We start from the raw sequence: 23,771 nt of genomic DNA on the forward strand, positions 1-23,771 counted from the left end.
GATAGCTAGCAATAGGGAGAGAGAGAGAGAACCAACCAGAAGATATGCTAAGATCTCAACAGGCAACCAGTGGTGCTGTGATGCCTACTAGAATTCTTACCTCTTTGCAGTTGACAGTTGGTAATAGGGAGCCAGAGAAAACTGGACCGTTAAATCACATTCAGGCTGCAGCTAGTATAATGAAGCATGAACCACAGCTTCTAAACTGATAATAAAGGCCCGAAAATGACAAGGTAGAGAGCTTGTCGAAATGTTGCCTAACCTTAAAGTGTTGGTTAGGATTTCAGCCAGAGTTTTTGAAAGATCTTAAAAAGGTTTTTGTTTGGGAATTTAGAGCATTCTAAGCTGTGATCTTAGCCAGGATTTTAAATATTTTAACTAACAAACTTATAATGACGCGGGAAAACACCTGAGATTTTAACTTTTTACATATATATATATATATATATATATATATATATATATATATATATATATATACTTTATAAATTATATAATATATTTTATGTATATATTGAAAATAAAGACTTAGAAAAGTTTCACTAGAAGAAAGACTTACTTTTGTTCCTTGCTTGGTCTCTCAAGTTAGCCAATTACCTAAGACCAAGTTAGGAAAGAAAATGTGTTGTGTATATTGCTCCTAAATTTCCCCTCCAAACTTTAATTAATCCAACTTTAATTTATCCTCTGCATTCACTTCTTCACTGAGCTTGATCCCTAGACAATGGCAGTCTTATTTTCCTCCAGATTCTGCAACAAACTCTGCCTGTTCAGCAGGAAGCAGTCACTTCTTGCAAAGAGCAACGATATCTTTCATCCAAGTTCTAATCAGGTTTTATGCTGTTTAGCTTTAGAGATCAGTCTAGGTCAGGGCTGTCAAACTCCTGGCCCATGGGCCAGATCCGTCATGTGCTGACCACGTTTAGTGAAGGGGAAAAAAGTCCCGATATGTCATGTGACGCTGCCGTTACGACCTGAATTTGACATCCTTGGCCCAGGTGATAGGCATTCCTTTGCCAGCTGCCATCCCAATCTCCTTCAATCTATTTCCATCAAATTTGCCAAGGTGATCTTCTTTCTTATTGCCAAGTTCAACATGTGGTATCGCAAAAGAATCTGGCACTTATAAAAAAATAAAACCTAGCATCAAATCAGGCCTGTGCCATTCTTGTTATATTGGTCTAACTTTTCTATAAATATTATCTTCTCTGTGAAAAGGAGGACATTTTAAATAAATAGATTTTAAAGGAATATAGCTTGAAAAATTTCCAATTTCTACGACTCTGGGTCTCTCTAGTCCCAGATCAAGACCTTAATTACTACATTACATTGGAACTCCCTTGAGTGGGAGTGAAAAATAATTCCCTCTGGGATCCTCTACATGGTCCAGTTTACTTTAAATGACATTATCATTACATCAAAGAAGACTGGTGACAAATTGAGAACATGATAAATGTGTGGTAGTGGCAAACATTTCCAGTCCTTTGGCATGACCCAGCATATGGACTAGCTTAAACTTTTCCAAACACATTTTGGTTGCCTGAAGAAATATCCTCAAGGAGATATCACTCTTTTTCTTGGTGAAGCTCTATTCAATAAACTTTCTTCCTAGTTTCTACCTGGCATTTAAGGAATATGGAGCTCAATGCACAATAAGATTTGGAGGTCTTCCTTCTTCACACAGCCCTAAATTAACACTGTAGTTGGATTCCTGCAACCTGAGATGAAGAAGGATAGTGGAACACTGTACTTTTGAAGAAATAGTAATCTGCACTGACATAATGATCTGGAAAAAAACCCAGCATTACTCATCATGCAATAAAATTCTGCTTAAGCAGTGGTGGGTTCCTCCCAGTTCAGCCCGGTTCCGCTGAGCCGGTAGCAGTGACGATATGATGTCACCGAACCGGTTCTGCCCCCCCCCCACCCCCCCACTCTCTGCGTTATTCTTACCTTTTATTTGGCCCCACCCCCAATCTATTGCTGCCTATTGAGTCCCAGCTGATGGCTAGAGGGAAAAAAACTGTTTAGAATTTTAGACCCACCCCTGTGCTTAAGAAAATGATTCTACCAGCCCCAGTTATACCTATTGGCTAACACAGAACTGCCTTAACTTGCAGGTGGGTATCCCCATTCCAAATCATCTTGGTGAAGTGAACACAAGACCTTCTTTGGAGATGAAGCAGTTTGCTTTCAAATCCTCTTGTTACCCACAGTTCACTTGTAACTACTTCCTGATGTGCAATCAAGCCACATAGCCTGGCACCTCCTTAAACTGGCTAAATTGTCTGTTCTGCGGTTTTTCTCTCCTAATCTACTTTATCCCACCTGTTGTTATTTTGTAATGTTAGTAGTAGGTATAGATGACTTGAATCTTATTATTATTTGTTTAGGCATAAAACATCTGTTACAGAATAATTATCAGAACATGATAAAATTCTATATTAGAGATATTTGGAAAAATGTAGCTTTTTAAAAATATAGAAATATTAAAAGAAAAATCTTAAAACTGGAAGGACCATTTTAAATGACCAAAAGTTGGACATTATGATGCTGTCTCACTTTGCCACCAGATGCATCTTCATAATTTATAGTTTTGTCTGCTATAAAGGTTTAATTATGCACCATTCAATTAGATTCAAATGGACTCCCAAGAAGGGTATGTTACAAATTGCAATGTCCCCAAACACAATTTATCATTAAAACTTTGTGAAATTTAATCATTTCTAAGTGGCAAGACTGAGTAATAGCTTACTTAGGCTGCAATCCAATATTGAGTTTCCTAGGAATAAGATCCATTAAACTCCATGGAACCATTTCTAACCATGATAATGACAAAATATGTGTCATAAAGACAAGATGCAAAATTCGCCCTGTGCGGCACACAATTACAGGAGGTGGAGTTTGTATTGCAATGTCAGAATGCTCGTTTTGCCATACCCTCGTCCAAATGTGCCCTCCCATAAAAGCCTATATATGGGACTTGGTTTGAAAAGACTAGCATAGATTACCTTGCTATAAGTATTAGAATGATAATGAAAAAGAGAATCAATATCAGTCCGGCAAGTCTCAGTGAACTGAATTGATGATGGCAGTAATCCAAGATGTCTGAAAAGCAGCAGGTTAGATAGATAAAGTTAGATTAATCTTGGCATAAAAAACCCAGATATATATTCCATGTATGACAAAAATAGTTTATTAAAAATGTTATCTTGCCTAAAAATATGCCTCAGAATATACTGAAAGTATGTTCAAACCACATTCCCCACAGTTCAAAATGCCTATCAATCTTCACAGGATTTAATTTCTGTTTCTATGATCATCTCATTGTCATTCCTGTACTTGTTTCACTTTGTCTGAATGTTGCCCACTACTATAAACAATAAAGTAGGTTGTGATAAATGCAATGCAAACTATAATCACTACTTTTCATAAGTTGAAACTATTTGTTGAGGTAGTCTTACGCTGCATTTGATTTTCTGGTAGTCATCCAAGCATTGATTTCCATTTTGTTTGCAATCAGTAACCATTCCAAGGACTTGCCATTGAAAGTTTAAATTTGGTAAGATCTCTTGAAGGCCTCTAAAAGCCATACCTAAGGGTTTAAAGACTGCACATGGCCTTGGAACCTCACGATATACATCTCTTTTATAAAGGATCCCTGTAAAGATATCCCATTTGGAAGTGTAAAAAGTAAAGGTTCCCCTTGCACATATGTGCTAGTCGTCCCCGACTCTAGGGGATGGTGCTCACCTCCATTTCAAAGCCAAAGAGCCAGTGCTGTCTGAAGACTTCTCTATAATCATGTGGCCGGCATGACTAAATACCAAAGGCGCACAGAATACTGTTACGTTCCCACCAAAGGTCGTCCCTATTTTTCTACTTGCATTTTTTATGTGCTTTCAAACTGTTAGGTTGGCAGAAGCTGGGACAAATAATGGGAGCTCACCCCGTTATGGGGCACTAGGGACTGCCGACCTTTCGATTGACAAGCTCAGCATCTTAGCCACTGAGCCACTGCGTCCCTATTTGGAAGTGTAGTACAGTATTATTTGGGATACTTTGAAGTACCATTCATTTAATCAATAAGTAAATAAATAAATCAGAATAAAACTGGAAATGATCTTAGAGGTCTTCTAGTCCAACCCCCTGATCAAGCAGGAGACCCTACTTCAGACAAGTGACTGTCCAGTCTCTTTTTTAAAATCTCCAGTCATGAAGCACCCACAACTTCTGAAGGCAAATTGTTCTGCTGGTTAATTGTTCTCACTGTTAGGAAGTTTCTCCTTAATTCCAGGTTGCTTCTCTCCTTGATTACTTTCCATCCATTATTTCTTTTCTTGCCTTCTAATGCTTTGGAAAATAAGCTGACTCCCTCTTCTTTGTGCCAGCCCTTCAAATACTGGAATACTGCTATCATGTCACCCCAGTCTTTCTTTTCTCTAGACTAGCCATACTTAGTTCCTGCAACTGTTCTTCATATGTTTTCATCTCCAGGCCTTTAATCATCTTATTTGCTCTTCTCTGCACTTTTTTTTCAAAGTTTCAACATCTTTTTTGTAATGTGGTAACCAAAACTGGATGCAGTATTCCAGTTATGGTCTTACTAAGGTGGTAATAATACTTCATGTGATTTTGATTCTATGCCTCTGTTTATACAACCAAGGATTGTATTAGCTTTTTTGGCTGCTGCTGCATACTGCTGACTCATATATAAGTGATTGTCCACTAGCACTCCAAGGTCCTTCTCACAGTTACTGTTTTTGAGACAGGTTTTGCCTAATCTGTACTTGTCCCTTTGGTTTTTCATGCCTAAGAATGAAACCTTGCTTTTCTCCACGTTAAATTTCATTTTATTAGATAGGGCCTGTTGTTCAAGTCTGTCAAGATCTGTTTGGATCCTGAGCTTCTGGGGAATTAGCTATTCCTGCTAGCTTAGTGTCCTCTGCAAATTTGATGAGTTCCCCTTCTATTCCCTTATCTAAGTCATTTATGAAGATATTGAAGAGTACTGGACCTAAGGCAGAATCTTGTGCTTACTTCCCTCCATGTAGATGTAGTAAAATTAAGGAGGACTCATTGAATATGGTTTGTCAGTCAGTTATAAATACATCTGGTGATGATGCTATCTATCCCACATTTTTCTAGCTTACCTAGAAGAAGGTTGTGGTCAGTGGTGGGATTCAGCCAGTTCGCACCACTTCGGGAGAACCGGTTGTTAACTTTCTGAGCAGTTTGATGAACAGGTTGTTGGAAGAAATTATTAGGGCAGAGAACCGGTTGTTAAATTATTTGAATTCCACCACTGGTTGTGGTCTATTTTGTTGAATGCCTTACTGAAATCTAAGTATACTATGTCCATAGCTTTTCGATGGCCTACTAATTATAGTCACTTTGTCAAAGAATGAAATAAGATTGTTTTTGCATGACCTGTTTTTAACAAACCTATGCTGGCTTCCAGTTATAGCAGAATTTAAACAGAGACCATTTAACTATATTTAATTATCTACAGTAATTGGGCATGTTATCAAATAGTTAGGTAACAAAGCCATAATTTTGGCTTATAAAAAAGCACCCTGGGCTATCTTTAAGATCTTTATTCTGAGCATTAAGGCTAGAAACCACCCACCTGTGATTTGTTTAAACTTACTGTACTGTCTGAAGTGAAGTACACTGCAGACAATAAATTAAATTGCAATTTCAGTTGGAAAAACAGACAATTTTTTTAAAACTTCAATTTTAAAAAAAAAACCTGAATATCACACAAGTGTACAACTAACCCAAATTGGCTGTTTTCTAACTTCATTTGAAAGTCTGTTGATTTGAACATAACTTTAAAAATAATTTTGGTTGCTCTCTTTAGTCTATGCTTCAGAGATTAAAATTCTCAGTAATTTACAAATATGACGCCCGCCAGTTCAGCTAAACAAATTTTCCTCATTATATGAAGTTGACTATTTAAGTTAACAAGTATGTTTACCATAATTGGAACAGAAAAGTACATAAAATTGATTTATTTACATCCTGTCTTTCTTCCAGGAGTTCTAAGGCAATATACATGCTGCTCAATTCTTCACTTTTTCACTTCACTTTTTCTCCATAATCCCCATGCGGAGATTATGGATGGAGAGGAACAAGCTCAGACTTAACCCCTCCAAGACCGAATGGCTGGGGTTTCCGGCGTCCCATCATAGTCAGTTGACTTCATCACTGATTATTGGGGGTGAGATCTTGACCCCTCAGAGAAGGCTCGCAACTTGGGCGTCCTCCTGGACTCGCAGCTGTCCTTAGAAGACCATCTGACGGCTGAGGTCAGGGGGGCTTTTTATCAGGTTCGCCTGATTTACCAGTTGCGTCCCTTTCTGGACTGGGACTCCTTACGCACAGTCACTCACGCCCTCGTCACTTCCCATCTGGACTATTGTAACACTTTCTACATGCGGCTCCCCTTGAAGTGCACCTGGAGGCTCCAACTGGTCCAGAATGCAGCTGCGTGGGTAATTAAGGGAACAATTCGACGCTCCCATGTAACACGGCTCCTGCACGAGCTGCACTGGCTCCTGGTGGTCTTCCAGGCACGATTCAAGGTGCTGGTTGCCACCTTTAAAGCGCTCCATGGCATGGGACCTGGGTATCTACGAGACCGTCTTCTGCCACCGATACCCTCCCATCGACCGGTATGCTCCCACAGAGAAGGGCTCCTCTGGGTGCCGTCGGCTAGGCAATGTCGGCTGACAACCCCCAGGGGGAGAACATTCTCTGTGGGGGCCCCTACCCTCTGGAATGGCTGCCCCCGGAGATTCGTAGGATTCCTGACCTGCGTACCTTTCGTCGCGCCCTAAAAACATTATTATTCCAATAAGCAGGGCTGGCCTAAATAATAATAATAATTTACTATTTTAATGGGTTGTTTTATTAGAGTTTTCGGCCAATTTATTTAATTGTTTTAAATTGCTTTTAATTTTTATATTGTCATGGTTTTATTTCTGGCTGTACACCGCCCTGAGTCCTTCGGGAGAAGGGTGGTATAGAAATTTAATAAAATATTTTTAAAAATATAAATATAAAAAATATATGCGATAAGTAGGCCTGAGAGCGAAAGAAAGGCTTAAAGTCATCCGATGAGTTTCTGTGGCTAATGCTGTATTTGAATCAAGGTCTTCCTGCTCTAGTTCACCACATCAGCACCAGGTAACATTTATCCATTGAACCCTGCCAAGTCCTGTATTTGTGTAGTTTGGTAGCAGCAGGCTGGTTTTGTTTTTTTAAAAAATTCATGGTTAGCAATTGAATTGTATGCTTAAAATGTGTAATAAAAATATTTATATGAAAGAACTTAAGCTGATGACAAATTTTCATCCACATTGACATAGTCATGTTTTCAAAACAAAGCTTTTAAAAGACAAGCATCCATCTACAGTAGTTAAGACCCTTTAATTCAGCGGTCACCAACCAGTGATCCGTGGACCACTGGTGGTCCGTGAGAAAATTCTGGTGGTCTGCAGAAAAATTATTTGCATTTTTTATATTGCACTAAATCAGGGGTCCTCAAACTACAGCCCCTGGGCCAGATACCTGAAATGAATGTTTGTGTTGCTGTGGAGTGTCTCCCCCTTCAGGGTCATTTTGTGCAGGTCAGAGGGGGGCAGAAATTCTGACTTGGGGTCTGCTTCAGCCTCCTGGTGCAGGGCTTTGGGCAAAGGCTGGAGGGAAGCGCTGCTGGTGGCAAAGAGCAGGAGGGCCTTGTTCCAATGGGACTGCATCATGGCCTGGAACTGGCTGACCATCTCAGCCCACTGAGCCTCCAGGCACCGGTACCTGGCCTTGCACTCCCATAGGTCTTCCCTTTGTTTTGGAAAGCCTATGCTCCTAGTCCTCAGTGAGGTGCTTCTGCTGAGCCTCCTTCTTGGTCAGATCCAATTTGAACTGAGCTGTTTTGCCAACTTTTTCTCATGGTGGCTGCTTAGCTCCAATAACTGCTTCCTGTTGGTGCACTAAGGAGCCTGGGTGGGCAGGCGAGGAGGGGCTGGGAGGAGAGAGGCAAGTAGAGACCGGCGAGGCACCGCTCAATGTGAGTGACATCGAGTTTACCATGCCCATCCAGTCACATGACCACCTAGCCACGCCCACCCAGCTGGTCATTAGGCAGATCATTAGTGGTCCGTGGGATTTAAAATTATGAATTTAGTGGTCCCTGAGGTCTGAAAGGTTGGGGACCCCTGCTTTAGTCCCTATTAATCATTATTCTCTGTATTATCTTCTGTAGCTAGATACAGCTAGTTCCAGGCTATGCTGATATGGAAGAAAAGATGTTGAGGATTCACTGGAAAAAAACCATAATCTATAAAGCCTGATACTTTAATTGTACAGGCTACCTAACTCATGGTAATGCTGGAGCATAACTTCATCTACCTATTTATTTCCATGTAAGAATGTCTGCATCTTCTTAGAATGTATAACAGTCAGTATGGCTTACAATAATTATGACTATGCAACACTTTTGAGACCACATATTTGTAGAACATGAAACAAGTTACATAAAATTTGTCCAAGGAAGACAGAAAAGTTACCAAAATCAGACAATTGCACAAATATTTTTATTCTATTAAATGACTTAATCAAACAAATGTGAAAGTACGATATTATATTTACTAAATGCACTTGCCATTATTTCAAATTACTATATATCTCAACATTTTTTTTTCATATTTTGGCATGTGAACTGAACATATACTTTTTCATCACCCTTAATATCTTGTTTCCCTTGTTTATCACTAGCCATTACTTTTTGTGAAAAGCTGTACAAATGTACGAAATGTGTATACAAATGCAATTGGTTATAGTAATATTTTCTTTTATTTCTTTTCCTAAACTAGTAATTTTAGCAGATGGGATCCTTTATTTTGAACATAATCATCTGAAATTCTGAAACAGAGAGAAAAGGAAGGAAGGAAGGAAGGAAGGAAGGAAGGAAGGAAGGAAGGAAGGAAGGAAGGAAGGAAGGAAGGAAGGAAGGAAGTTTCATGTATTTCTTAAAATTGCATTTGAAATAAAAAATGGTATTTGAAAAAAGAGGGAAGGGAAGAATTTGAAGTTTGAATTTTTGGTCTTTTTATAGAAGTGCTAACAATAATTTGCATCAGGGTTTTTCTTTTTCCTTCTATGTCATATAAAATGTGTTTTGGTATTTAATTTCAGTGAGACATTTAAATAAAAGCATGGTTCATTAACAGCCACTATCCAATATTCATTTATATTTTATATATCTCTTTCTGCAAGAAATCTGACAGATTGAAAAAGGCTATTTTATTTAAACTCATAAATAAATTGGTAAGTATACTTTAAAATATGTTTTATCTAAATGTTAAAAATCACAACACCTTAAAGGGTTGTGCTTGCTTCAACATGATTTAGATTTTACACAAGCACAGTAGCTCTGTACTACCTATTACAGCATATACTTCAGTCACACTAAAAACTTTGTTTTAATTTATTAAATCAGTAGCATCTTTTTTTCAGGCCACACAGAACCCTGAGAAAATTCTGTGCACCTTAATGAGAATTATTGTGCTCACACAAGGTTCAAACACTTCTTCCAAATGATTTTTGAAGCAGGACAACCTTAAAGGACAATCAGTAATTAAGCATAGGCATGTATATGCATACTAAATTGCAAACATGCAATTAATTTAAGAAACAGATTATCTATGCATATTGTCATATAAATGTTAGAATAATAAAAACATGAAGGAAACTTGTTTCTATGTGTTTTTTCCTTTATATCTTGTGGTGCTCTTCCATTTTGATAAATTTATATTAGACATAAATGTGTGCTCTATTTGGCAAAGCATTTCAAGTGCATGGTCAAAGGAAAGGGGATGAAAGGAGGAGAATAACCTCTGACCTGATAGTACCAAAAATACAAATAAAAAGAGACACTAAGATGGAAACAAAATAGTGTCATGGATTTACATATGGGGGTTTTGATGAAAACTAGGGCTGGGTTTTAAATCAAAACTCACCATCTCAAAACCACTCCTTTTCATCCGCCTGCAGGACTTGAGGTAAGTACGTATACGCTTTCTGGCACGCTCTTGATATTCAGGGAATTGTCGCCTGCATGAGTCAATGATAGCCTGGATCTTTTCTTTGGGCTGCTTAGAGATTGGGACCATTCGGTCCAAGTTTTCATCTACAAACAGCCTGACAAACATCTGTTGGTAAGAGGGAGACAGAGGAGAAGGATTTGGAGGGGTACTTGGTTTCTAGGCTTCCTGTCTCAGTTACAGATAGGAAGACTGCTTTTTTTTATTTAATTAAAAAAAAACCACAGTGAAGAGCTTTGTGATGGAAAGCCAGAAATGTTAAGCAACCAAGGATTTTATTTTAGGGCTGACAAAAGACAAGAAAAGATTAGATTATAGTGTATAGAAATCATGAGGAAAATAAAACATAGATTGTAAAAATAAGCACCATTTCATGTCTCTTATTAACAATGTGCTTTATTGCTTTATTGGTCTGTAGAACCCTTATCTCTTATTCTTCCTCTGTCGTGAACATTTTATGGTGTGTGTATTGTCATGCAAAATTATATAAAATTTGAAAAATAATAGAAAATAGCTGACCAGTGGAATCAACAATCTATAAGTTCCCTCTCCACTGCCTTCATTTGCTGGACAGACATACACACACATACATACACGTGCACAATACACAGCTGAAATTTCTCCTTTAGATGATGATTAAATAGCTAAATTATATGAACTTGGTATCTCTTTGAGAATCCTATCTAAGTACAATCCTATACATGTCTATTCAGAAGTAAGTTCCATTCAGTTCAGTGAGGCTTACTCCCAGGCAAGTGGGTATAGGATTGCAGCCTTTATGTATCGTCAGTAAAAAAGGGAGAAATTCCCTTGTATATATTTTTTTAAAAAATACACCTCTTTAATTCTCACATTAACCCATAAACATATGCCCCAAATCATAAATAAATAACTAAATAAAATTCCAAAGGACATAAGAAGAATCATATAACTTACATTAAAAGCTTTCAGGCGCTCGGCTTCAACCCCATCAGATTCATTCACTTTCTCAGTATCTTCGTGATCATCATGGTCATCATCATCTTCTTCTCCCCGGTTCAGGGAGAGGTCTTCAGCACCTCTGTCCATGTTTTCATTTTTGCCAGAATCATAGCTTGAATAACTATGGGCAGGTGACTAGAAGGAAAGAAATTTCATTTTAAGAAACTTGCTTGAGGAAAGCATCTGCCTTGCTTTAGAAGGGAAGGAGGAGAAAGTGGAATAAAATCATAGATATATTTTTCTTAATGCTGCAGAATCCAATCTGGGTTGATCATCAGGATCAGAGGTTAGTTTTCTGAGCTTTTGGACTCTCACTGGAGCCCATCCTCAGAGAACTTCTTTCTGCCAGAATGTGCATTATTTTTCTTAATCATCAATAAATACACACACAATTTAATATGCATACAACACACATTTATAAATGCATAAATTACTCATTGCATTAACTTTATAAGACATGAACAAGCCAACTGACTTTACTGGACATAAAGCTAATTTGAAGGTGTAAGAATTAATGGAATGCTCTTGTTCTACCATTGAATCAAATCCAAACTGAGGCCAATTACTAACTACCTTTAATAATTGAGAAAGCTTCTATTCTTATAATAGATTTTTACTACTTATAACTAATCTTGCCTCAGAAATATGTACAAATAATATGTCTGTTCCGTGCACAACTTACACAGTTTATCTGTATTGCAGTTTAGATATAGACATTTAAGAATTGTACTGTATTATAAGAAGCAACTTTCCAGTTTCAGTTAGCTTTCCCTTTGTTTCCCCCTTTTTTTCCTATATAATATGAAAATTGTCTCTCTTATCCATAGAATTTCACTAGATTACCACAGAGCTGAGTGGTTGCCATATTACATTAAAAAATACATTCTTTTCTTAAGGAAATGGAGAGAAAGAAAATGGTTTGAAAAAATTCATGTACTCCTAAAGACAAAACAGTATTAAGGCTTAAAATACTCCTTTCACTTCTGCTTTGCTTGCATAAAACAAAACTATGGGAAGTTAAGGGGAAAAGAACATTGAATGTCTGAGAGTGATGGCATATTGCTAACAGCCTCCCACTTCCCCAGTTACAGCATCTTGGAAGATGATGAGATCATGGAGATAGGCAAAGGCATCCATAGTATATAATGCTTTGGTCAAAAGTAAAAAACAGCATTGTGCTAAAAGCTCAGCCTATTTTGTACTTGTATGTGATATCACAACTCACATAGAAAGGAATGGAACTTGCATCACAGCAGCATGATACTGCTTTACTCATTTGCCTCCACTTGGTCTCCCTGCAATAGACATGGCTGGGCCTAACTGACTGGGCCAGAAACTGCTCTCCAGTAGAGATCAAACATAAAAGATCATCAGAGCTTTAGGGGTGCAATGGAAGTGACCTAAATAAATTGTCCCTACAATTAAAAAAAAAAACAAGAAATAAAAATGCAGTACCCTTGAAAGGTCATGCCCGACCCAGAATGACTGGTTTGTCCTTGGTTTGTCCTGAGAAACTTTAGGATTATTTTTTTGGTTCTGTACTAGGGATTGATTTTGTAGATTTGGGATACGTTCGTATGTAGACAGTTCTATAGAAATGTTGGCAGTAGCTATCTTAAGAGAAGAAATAAAAAGAGCTGTGACTGCACTATAATTACTGGATCTTCACTACTTTCTCTATTAAAAGTTAGAGAGAAAACATACACATATCCCTGAAGATGTTCCACTTTCTTGCATAAACTAGTTCAGTTTAGCGGTGAAGATACTGGCCTAGGAACCAAGAGGTTGTGAGTTCATGCTTTAAGGCATGAAAGCCAGCTAGGTGATTGTACAGTATAAGGCAGGAAGGAACATCGAGGATATTAAAGACCTACCCAACTCTCTTCGAGAATTGGATCTAATGTTTTGGAAGTACTCCATCCCACAGCATGGGGGAGGGAAGAAAAAGCATAGAATTATATGGGATTATAAACTGACAAGAGAAATATTTACTTTGCTGTATAACATAGGAGTCAAAGAAGTACAAAAGAAGAATAAGAAGATTGCAGGTAAGTCTGAATTAATTATTTATATCTCCACAGTATAAAATGTAAGGCAGATAATTTATCCCTGAACTGAGATTATCAGGAAATGAGTCTAATGCAAATAGTCAAAGTTAGAGGTGAACTGAAGACTTACTGACAAATTCAAAAATAATCATTGGATTCCAGTGATATCTACTTGAGAATTTCAAAAAGAAGTGTTTTATATGTTTCTAAGTTTGGCTGATTGCGCCAGACATTCTGGAAATGGCCAGTGCCAATGCATAAAAAGGAATTCAATAAATTGTGTAGATTGTATACTGTGGAAAGCATTATTAAAGATAAAATTTTCAGACTTATTATGTTTCTACAAAATTAACATTTATTTATTAGAAGCCTTTAAGAATATTAGCAAATATATGCATAGGGATGATGAAGCCCACAAAGACAACTTGTTAATGACCAAATGTAAACCATTAAAACTTGTATATTAAAAATTTAAAACAAATTTCAAGAGGCTCTGCTCTAGAAATACTTTATGAACATAGAAGCAGCTTACCTTGCTTCCATTTTCTTTTGCCTCTTGCTCCAATTTAAGATCAGATGCTAGGATGTTCTTGTACTTGCTCTTTCCATCACTGTTTGGGTCATCTAACCTGTATTCTGAAGTAAGCTGAGCAGAAAAGGGGCTGTCACTCAGGTTCAGAGGCTGTTCATCTAACTCCAGAGTTGTTTTACCATTACTATTGGCTTCTGCAACTTCCCTGCAGTGTGTTCCACCTGAAGTGTTGGAACTGCGTCCTGCAGTCTCATTGCCATTAAAACTCTCTGCAGCTGAATCATCTACAAAAAAACATGAAATTACAGGTGCTTAGAGCCATGCCATGAACATTGCATTCAAATAAATATATCAATTTCTTCTTGCACAGAATGTTCAGCGTTACTTTGCTTGTTTTTTCACCTGTACTGTAGCCAGAATCTTATGCATGCAGTATGAAAATATGTTGCGTGCATGTGTGTGTGTGTGTGTGTGTATGCATGTGTGTATATCATGTAACCTCCTATAATACTGGTATATCTTTCATTATTCCAATAGTTTCAAGAGTATCAGGGATAGCTCACAACAATCTATGAAATGGACATATTGTGGTAAATTCAACCAGCCAACATTATAAATTGATTTCTTGATAAGCTAAATCCAGAATAATGATTTATAAGGAGTTCCTAAAATTAATAATTTTATTGTGTGTTAAATAATAACACCTGCCTTCACTGAGTCGCACTGCAGTCACATTATTAATAGCATATATATTATTAATAATTTATTTTATTGCCTAATTAATTTATTATTGCAGGAAAAAAATAAACAAAATGCCCATATCAGTGAGTTAGGTTAGTTTCCCTTTACTGTTAAAACAATATAAGCAACTTAAAATTTATATCTTACTACATTGTGCACCGACATAAAATTGCAGAGCAATATTATGTTTATTAATATTGCTTATAATACTTTAAATATGCTTTTATTTGACATTCAGAGACAGTGCCTCCTGTATAGATTTACATTCTGCAGGTTACACATTTTTATACATATACATTTGTATATATAGAATCACATATATACAGAAAAGGTTCAAGTTGTTATGGTAATTGGAATCAGTCATAATGCATGGCATCAAGTGGCAGCATGGCTTAGCAATTCTGTAATTTAACTGGAAACAAAAAGTGAATAAAGAGTATGTGAACTTCAAAGTAATTTTAATTAATTAAAAATTGTTTTTGCAAGACATTATTATTCAGCACATCTTCAAGCACTTGGACGTATTTCAAAAGATAGTTATAGATAGATGAATATTCACAAGTATAAAAATATTACCAAAACCTAAAACGATATGGGAGGATTATAATTTATAGTAACACATCAAGTTAATACAGGACTATATTAGGCTATCCGGAAATTAAATCTGAAGAAATTGAAATGAGTCCTTTCTTAAATTGCCATTATTTAAGATAATGGCAATTTATCTTGCCATTATATTAAAGCTGTTATTTTTTTGAAGGAAGTTACTCAAATGATTCAGCAATTGTAGAAATAACCAGTACAAGTAGTCCTTGACTTATGGCCGTTTGTCTAATGATGGTTTGAAGTTACAACGGCCTCAGAAAAAGTGGCTTATGACCCATCCTCAAAATTACAACCATCACATGACCTCTCCAACACGTGATCTCAATTCAGGCACTTGGCAATCAGCTCACATTTATGACAGTTGTAGCATCTTATGGTCACATGATTGCAATTTGTGTCTTCCAACAAGCAAAATCAATTTGGGAAGCTGGATTCCACAATCATGGGATTCACCTGACAGCCATGGTAAAAATGGTAATAAAATTGGATCTGGTCACATGATGACTCATTTAACAACTGTATCACTTAACAATTGAAATTCTGGTCCCAAGTATGGTTGTAAGTCAAAGAGTACCTGTAAAATTATGTAGAAATGCTATTGAAGTAGTAGCTAGTGAACCATGCCCCAAATGAAATGTGAGGTTTTAAAATGCCAATTACCTCTCCTCTTAGATTGTTAATTCATGATACAGCATTCCCTTCTTCTGCCCTCAGAAATACTCATCTTTACCACATATCCTCAGTAGTGAGAGAAAACTGCTCCAGCAAAGCCTGTCCACCTTCACTATATTCACCAGCAACTAAGTGTTACACAAGCAGTAGAAGCATAAAGGAACTGGGCAGTAGGGAAGCATGTCCTTTCTTGTTCCTCTCTGATATTCTGCCCTGGGCAAGGAGATGAGAGGAAGAATCAAGCTGCTCCTTTCTTTACATATGGTAGTTTGTACTACTTTGGGTCTCCTGAGAAAGGTAAATAGAAAAAGAGGATGGTGCGTGGGGAAAGAGCTAAGATCCATTTTCTAAACCTTAGATTGGATTGATAAAGATGCATGTTCATTTTAGGTATATTGCAGTGGGAGTTCCATTGTACTTTTGGAAAAGATTCCAAAATGCCTATTTTATTTCCTTTGATATTTCCAATCATCTATGAAAGAAGGCTGCTATGCTATTCAACAAGTGTGTGTATTTGTGTGTTCATCCTACCAGTGGCTGGAAAGGGCAAGACTAAATGACAGCACTGAGGCATTCTTCATAGCAGAGCAAAAACAGACACTAAGCACCAGATCCATAGAAGCAGGGATCTACCACTGTAGATAGGACCTGACGTACAGACTGTGCAGACAGGCCTTAGAGACTACCCCTTTCTTGTCGCAGATAAATTAGCTAGTACTTTGCATATTTCATAATCAGTTTTGTCAGTTTGGGACAGAAGGGTGAGGGCTGTAATATTGTAGTAATGAACCAATCTTCTGGGGGGGGGCATTCTCTACCATCCAGTGATGGAGCAATCACAACTTCGAAAGGCATATCATTCCACTGATTCAGGGGTGAAATTCAAAATTTTTCCCTGCCGGTTCTGTGGGTGTGGCTTGGTGGGGGCCCGGGCAAGTCCTTCCGGCGCAGCAGCAGCAGGCAACAATGTGCACATACGTGGGTGGTGCATGTAACATTGCGGCAGCACATTCAAGAAGCGGAGCAGCTGCAGTAATTTTCACTGTAAGAAGCATGCAGCCACCCTCTCTTTTTCAGCCGCACTGAAAAAAAGAGGAGGTGGCTGCAGGCATCTCGCAATAAGGGAGGCGAGATGGAGGCTGACGGGAAGCCCAGCAGCAATGGCTCAGTCCTTCTTTCTGACATCCCCTTCAATATTGGAAGGCTGTTCTCATGTCACTCCTTGTCCCTCTGTTCATTAGATTAGACCATTCCAGTTCCTGAAATCATTTTTCATAACATTTCACCTCCAGTCCTCTAATCATCTTTGTTGCTTTTCTCCACACTTTTTCTAGAGTCTTAACATCTTTTTTATATTCAGTATCAAGTATGGTACTACAGTATAAAGCAATTCCAATGCTTCACATCTTGATACTATTCCTCTGTTCATGCAGCTAAGGATTGCATTGGCTTTTCCGCAGCTGCAGCACACTGCTGCTCATGTTTAAGTGATTATCCACTAGGACTCCTAGAGTTACTGCTATTGAGCAAGGTACCACCTATTTATACCTGTGCATTTTGTTTTTCTTGGCTAAGTGTAAAATCTTATTTTTTTCACCACAGAACTGCATTTTGTTGGATAGGGCCCAGTGCTCAAGTCTGTCATCAAGCTTGTTGTCTTCTAAAGTGTTGGCTATTCTCCTCAGCTTGCTGTCATCAGCAAATTTGATGAGTTCTCCTTCTATCCTCTCATCTAAATTGTTTATGAAGATATTGAAGATTACTGGGCCTGAGCTTCTGGTTGACATCACAGCGATATTGGATACGAGGTGTGGGTCCACATGCTCCTGTGCCAAATCCTTTCCATTAGTGGGCTCTGAGAGGAGTCAAAGCCTCCCTATACGGGAGGTGAAGCACGAAGGGTGCCCTACGTGGTTGTGGAGAGTTGCAACTCTACTGCCTGACCCGGGGTTTTTCTTTTCCTCTCAGCCACGACGAGGAGAAGAGGCAGCCTAAACATGGCTGCCATGAAGCTGGGGCAGCCAAGGAACACCTAAGACTGGTGCTGGAGTGGAGTTAGTGAACAGTGATTGGAGCTGGGTGAGAAGATCCCCTTTTTTCTGCATTTAGTCCCTAAATTAAAGGAAAAAAGAAGAAAATCCAGAGAAGAAAAGAGACTCTTAGAATTACCTTTTATAAAGTGACAAATAACCATAGAGAGAAAAATCCTAGACCCAAATGAAAGGAACTGAGGGGAGAAAAGCTAAAGATCTTTTAATCAAAGAACATTGGATTTTAAACTGGGTAGATATTGTTATGGAAAGGCATTATAATATGCTGGAACTATGTAACTGAATTGATTTGAGTATCTAATTTTGTGTTTATAAACTGAATTAAATTTGGATTTTAATTTATCATGTTTGAAACAACACTGAAACATCTGTTGATGCTGCCATCTACTGGTAAATGGAATATACTGCACTTCTACAAATCTAGAAAAATTTTGACAGAAGAAATAAGCAACATCTTTTTGAAGGATTGTGGTGATACTAACTGCCCTATAATTAATTACTTTACTATTGTGATAAGGAAGACTTTTAAGTTAAGTAAAGTGATTTTTGTTGTGTGGAAACTGTCTGGACTATTTAAATGGAATTGATTAATTACCCTGAGATGTAAAGAGCTATGATTATTGAACTCTTTGATGAGCAAAACTGGAACTGAATATATTGCTTGTGGCCCTGACTAAAAGTGGACTTATTAAACTAAAACAAGATGCCTTTTCAGGGGGAAATGAGTGAGATTTCAAGAGAAATGGCTTGGATGTTTCAAAGCATCAGTGATACTGTGATAAGAACCAAAGAAAGATAAAAGACTTAATCCAAGGCATAAGTGACAAAATAGAAAATATGATACAACTGGCAATGAATGAAGATCAGGAAAGAGAGGAGGCAGAGGAAAGAATGGAAGAAAAGATAGAACAGACAACCACCAAATAAAACAAGAGGATGATAAAAACTTTTTGAGAGATATAAAAATGGAATTGGAATTAGATAATCTGGAAGATGTTTTTGAAAGGAGATAGGAGTATGGGTGGATACTCTGGAGATATGGCAGCCTAGGAGGATAGGAGAAATATTTAGATGGAATGATGAAGATACAGATGTTGACAGAGACAAAGATCCAAGAGAGGAGTATGGGAAGAAAGCCAAAAAACAAATAAGAAATGAAGTATTAAAATGGACAAGGGATGATGGATAAAATAGATCTATTTTTGCCTTTTTTTTTTGTCCAAATGGCTCTTCGAGTGTTTAAGGTTGCAGATCCCTGGTTTATACATTGAGTCAGCCAGTTGCAAATTCGCCAGATGGTGATATTGTCTAACCCACATTTCAATTCAACAACTACTACCCAAGACCCAGACAAAAAGCTAAATTAACACCTTGGCAGGGCAGATATTACATCGTCCTTGGTGATACTATGATGCTCATAGCTTTCTGGAATCTGGATTCTGCTTTCTAGGTTTTTAATGTATTTTCTGTCAGCAGCAACTGCTAATATAAATCCTTGCACTGTGGAAAATGTTTCACTAGTTTTATTATACCTGTTTATACTGTTTTCTGTAACTATTAGATTTCTCATTTAAAAGCTCTGATCTCTGCTCTGCTCTAATTTTTAAAAAATATTTCAATTCAGCTTCTTGTACAAGAGATAGAAGAGTTCAATTTAAAAAGTATAAATCTTTGATAAAGTATACCTACTGCCTGTGAGTTTTTTAGAATCACACAGAAGTTACTTAAAAAGCATGTGATGGGCTATATTGATTTGATTACAGCAGTAAAGATATGATAGCTAGAAAACTAACCTCATTTTCAGTTCACTGTCTTTATTCAATTCTACAAGTATAAATTTTGTATTATGCTACAAGGAAGAACATAGAACTCAGAAGCACAATATTTATTTCATATCTCATACATATTTCACCTCTGTCACCACAAAAACACATTTACACACCATTATGCAAACCTCATCAGGATAATCCACAAGCATATCCCTTTTTAATGTGACTTGCACTAAAAGCTTGCATAAAGCTTAGTACTTTATACTTGCCATTTTCCCCCATTCTTTTTAAAGCTTGCTATATAGTTTATGATTGAATGCGAAATGGATCATTTTCTATAGGTTGTAAAATAGACTGCTTAAACATAACAGTTTGAAAAATTATAGCAAATATTTAATTTCCTTCCAGCTACTTACATAATGGAAAGATGTGTTTATGTTTTACATACTGTACTATACTGCATCAGAAAGACATCACACATGAGATTGTTATTCTATTTTTTTTCCTTACAATTTACTTGTCCCCTTATTTTCTTGAGAGTTCTAAATGAAGTCCATATATCAACAATAAAATAATGTCTAAACTTGCATGGATTGCTCAATGTTTTTATAAGCTGCAGTACGGTTTTCATTTCTCCAGATTTCCTAACTTCCTTTTCAGCCTCAATGTCATGGCTTTTAATAAACTCATAAATAAATCTTATAGGTGCATAGTATTTGATGGTTAGTTTGAGACAATTTTTCCCACAGTTTCTGTATTAAATAAAGCTTGACATCTAAACTAGTGAAGATACAGATATACCACACAGAGCTGCCTAATGTCATTTGCGGGTATGGGACATTCTTCAACAAGCCTTAGAAAGCTCTGAGCCAATAACACACTCTGGAGGAGCTGTCACTTACTGTGAATTCTGCTCTTTAACTTAAATATCAGAATCGGTGGCAGGTCAATTCTAGCATTGCTGATACAGCATCCCCTCGGCGAAGTCCAACCTTTTTCTTACATTTCACCCTGGGATTAGCTTGACTCCCTCTATGTTTCTCGACTGCACAGTAAGAGCTAATTTTTCCTGCGCGAAGTAAGAGATGTTGCCATGACAACACATTCTAACAGTGGGACTACTGACATTAGTTGAAAAGATTACAGGGAGGCTGTATCAACCTTGAACCAGGACTATGGGTTCTTCGTCTAAAATATAATTATCCTAAGTTTACCGCAGCCTGGGATTATCTATTCATTTTTCTAAGGATGATTAATAAGTTGGAAATACATTTGACAGATATATTAAAGTATTGTTTACACAGATATTGGCCCAACTCTGAGTGGATTTTATTTTGAGTGCAATATAGCTCCTTTTTTAAATATTATACATTCCTCCATGTTATGTTATACTCTTGTATCCTACAAACCATAACTTCTGCAGAGGTGGAGGCAAATTAAAATGGTCCAATTCTACATCTGATGGATTTGCATTATTGTCTGAGTGCAACATGCAATTCCCCCTGTTATCTGTTGACAATATTGCCAGTGCCCTGCCTGAGCTTTGCTGTTAAAAAAGAGATGGCCTAGGCCAGTGAAGGTTAACCTTTTTGGTGCCGAGTGCCCAAAGCACGCACACGCGAATGTGTATGCATGAGCGTGTGCCCAAACCCCCAAAATGTAATGTGAGCACCCCCATTGCACATACGCCTCATCCCATGCATGCACCCTGCCCCCATGCATATACGCGTGTCCCCCACGCATGAGCCCCAGCCCCCCACATCCCGTTTTGGCTTCCAAGTTGGTGCAAGAGGCTTGCACCTGGAAAGCCTCCTGTACCAACCTGGAAGCCAAAACGGGGCGCAGGGGCACCACATGAGGTCCCCCCGCACCCCATTTTGGTCCTGGAAAGCTTCCTGCACCACCAACCTGCACCCCCTGCATGTGCAGCAAAGACCCAAAGACCAGCTGGAGCTGGGCTGGGGTGACAGCTGGCATGCCTGCAGAGAGGGTTCTGCGGGCCACCTGTGGCACACATGCCATAGGTTTGCCATCACGGGCCTAGGCCATTTGCACTATTATTCTGATGTGCCGTCATCATTGCAAATGATGGCTCCAATGATTAGCATTTGTGCACCTGTACAATTGATGTCTTAGCTGTAGCTCTCCCTAAACCAATCAGATTTTGAGAAGATCATCTACACTGATGTCTCTCAATCTTAGCCATTGAGCACACTCCTTGTGCAGCCTTCCCTTGAAAAGTATCCAAAACTTCAGTGTGGGGTCATATGCTTGTACATCTGCATTGATCACATGCTGATTGGATACACTTTAAGATACCGATAAAGGAGAATATTTGTAGCTTTGGGTTGAAACGAGGGGTCCTTGGTGCTCTCTGAGCTTGCTTTGTTTTCTTGCAGATGTTTCATTATCCAAATTAGGTAACATCATCAGTGCTAGTAAGGAGTGTGGTTCTCTGTCAGTTTATATTCTGGGTAGTTTGTCCTGTTGTGGTTTGCCCTGTCAGTGTTAGTGGGGGTGTCTTAGAGAGTCTTTGGTTGAGCTATTTACTGTTGGCTCTTTAGCAGTTTCTTGATTGGGGTATTGTTTTCTTGATTGTTGATCGGATGTTAATCTTGGAGTTAATCTATGATGAATTAATCTATGTTTAATCATCATAGATTAACTTCAAGGTTAATATCAGACCAACAAACAAGTAAGCAATACCCCAATCAAGAAACTGCACAAAAAGGCAAAAGCAAACAGCCCAAGCAAAGAATCTATAAGACCACCCCCACCAACACTGACAAGACAAGCCACTAAAATATAAACTGACAGCAAACCACACTCCTTACTACCACTGATGATATACATTTCTAAAATCCTGTGGGAATGTGGGAATCGGGTGGGTTTCTACCGGTAAGGGCGGTGGCAGCGGGAGGCTCCACCCACCCACCCAGACCTCATCAAAAACGCTTTGCACATGTGCAGAAGTTTTGATAGCAAACTGGTAGCACCGGGATTTGAATCCCATCTCTGGTGGGAATGAAAGTCAGAAATGGAATCTATGAAATGATTAGTCAGTTGTTCATGAAAGTCTATAATTCATACAATTCAACAATTATAAACTCACTATTACTAATGAAAAAAAGCATGATTCATCATTAGTACTTTGGAGCAATGCTTTCAGCAACTTGCTGTATTATGCAAATTTGTTGTCTGGAAAAGTAAAATTGACAAAATCAATGGTGAGCATAGCTACCCAGAGTGATGGAGGATCATTACTACACTAGGGGTTTAAATAACCTTCACAATATTATCTAGGCATTGCTTAACTGTTTGTTGTTATTTTATTGAGTGGATGAATTTGCGTTTACTGGCCTCACTATTGCAAATGACTCTGCAGAAGCGTGGAGCCATTATTTTGACAGAACAATAGTTGGGTTGCTCCATAATCATAACCATAAATGTAGAAATGTACTTAATTTCAATTTTCTTGAGCAAAATCTTCAAGGAGCTGGAAAAGGAGTTGTGTGGAAAAACAAACATAAATCAAACTGTATGAATCCCAATATTTACTCCTTCAGAAAGAACTTTCAACAGTCCAATATGTATAAATGTTTCCTACTTTTTTTTTTAGCAACATCAACTTCGTTGTCCTTCTTAGCGTGGAATAAATGATGGTTGTGTTTGGAAAAGTAACCTAGCAGTGGAATCCTAATTTATACCAAACTTTTGCATTTGGTTCCGGCATTCCTATCAATTGCTACTCTATGGAATGTTCCCTGTTGCAACAAATTCTGAAAAATATAGACCCAGATGGTTGCTGCTTAATATGGAATGAGAGATATTAAGAATTTAATTTCCCAGGTCACATTAGAGTGACTGGCCTGGCTATGTCATAAAACTTCTGTTATTTCTGAATTCCTGGACATCAGCCTGTCCTGTTTCTCCTTCACATTTGACAAGGATAAATTTACAGAAACAGAAACACTGATGTTGTTTCTAGTTTGGGTAATGAAATATCTTTAAGAAAACAAGCAAGCTGAGAGAGCACCAAAGACCCTCACAGAAAAGAAGACTGGGATTAACCTCTTTCTTTCATCTTTCCAATAGCTACATTTCACTAGTCACTAGAGAACTCTATTCCCCCAGGCCTCAAGCCAGTCTCAAATCTCTTCATACACTTTTATTTATTCTATATGACCTTTTCAGCATATCACAACCTTCTGTAGTTTTGTTCTGTTTTGTTTTTCCTTAACCTACACATATGATGAACTTCTTTG

General features: G+C 37.9%; 1 protein-coding gene and 1 long non-coding RNA gene across 5 annotated transcripts in view; one reads left to right on the forward strand and one right to left on the reverse strand.

Moving 5' to 3' along the window:
- Positions 1-23,771, reverse strand: part of NOL4 (nucleolar protein 4) — a 135,977-nt gene that overhangs the window by 30,682 nt on the left and 81,524 nt on the right. For 3 of the 4 annotated variants that reach the window (XM_034429707.3, XM_034429706.3, XM_034429709.3), the window contains exons 6-8: positions 13,668-13,951; positions 11,043-11,222; positions 10,023-10,214 (exon numbers count right to left, since the gene is read on the reverse strand). In XM_034429707.3, coding sequence (XP_034285598.1) covers positions 10,023-10,214; positions 11,043-11,222; positions 13,668-13,951 — 656 coding nt within the window. The remainder of the gene's footprint in view (positions 1-10,022; positions 10,215-11,042; positions 11,223-13,667; positions 13,952-23,771) is intronic. The other variant, XM_034429708.2, reaches the window with a different exon arrangement.
- LOC117672758 (uncharacterized) lies at positions 143-9,231 on the forward strand. The gene is made up of 3 exons (XR_004593348.3): positions 143-233; positions 8,267-8,426; positions 8,877-9,231. It is a non-coding gene; the product is annotated as an uncharacterized LOC117672758 (long non-coding RNA).

Source organism: Pantherophis guttatus, chromosome 3, assembly GCF_059756535.1.
Source record: "Pantherophis guttatus breed Tessera chromosome 3, ASM5975653v1, whole genome shotgun sequence".
Lineage (NCBI taxonomy): Eukaryota > Metazoa > Chordata > Lepidosauria > Squamata > Colubridae > Pantherophis > Pantherophis guttatus.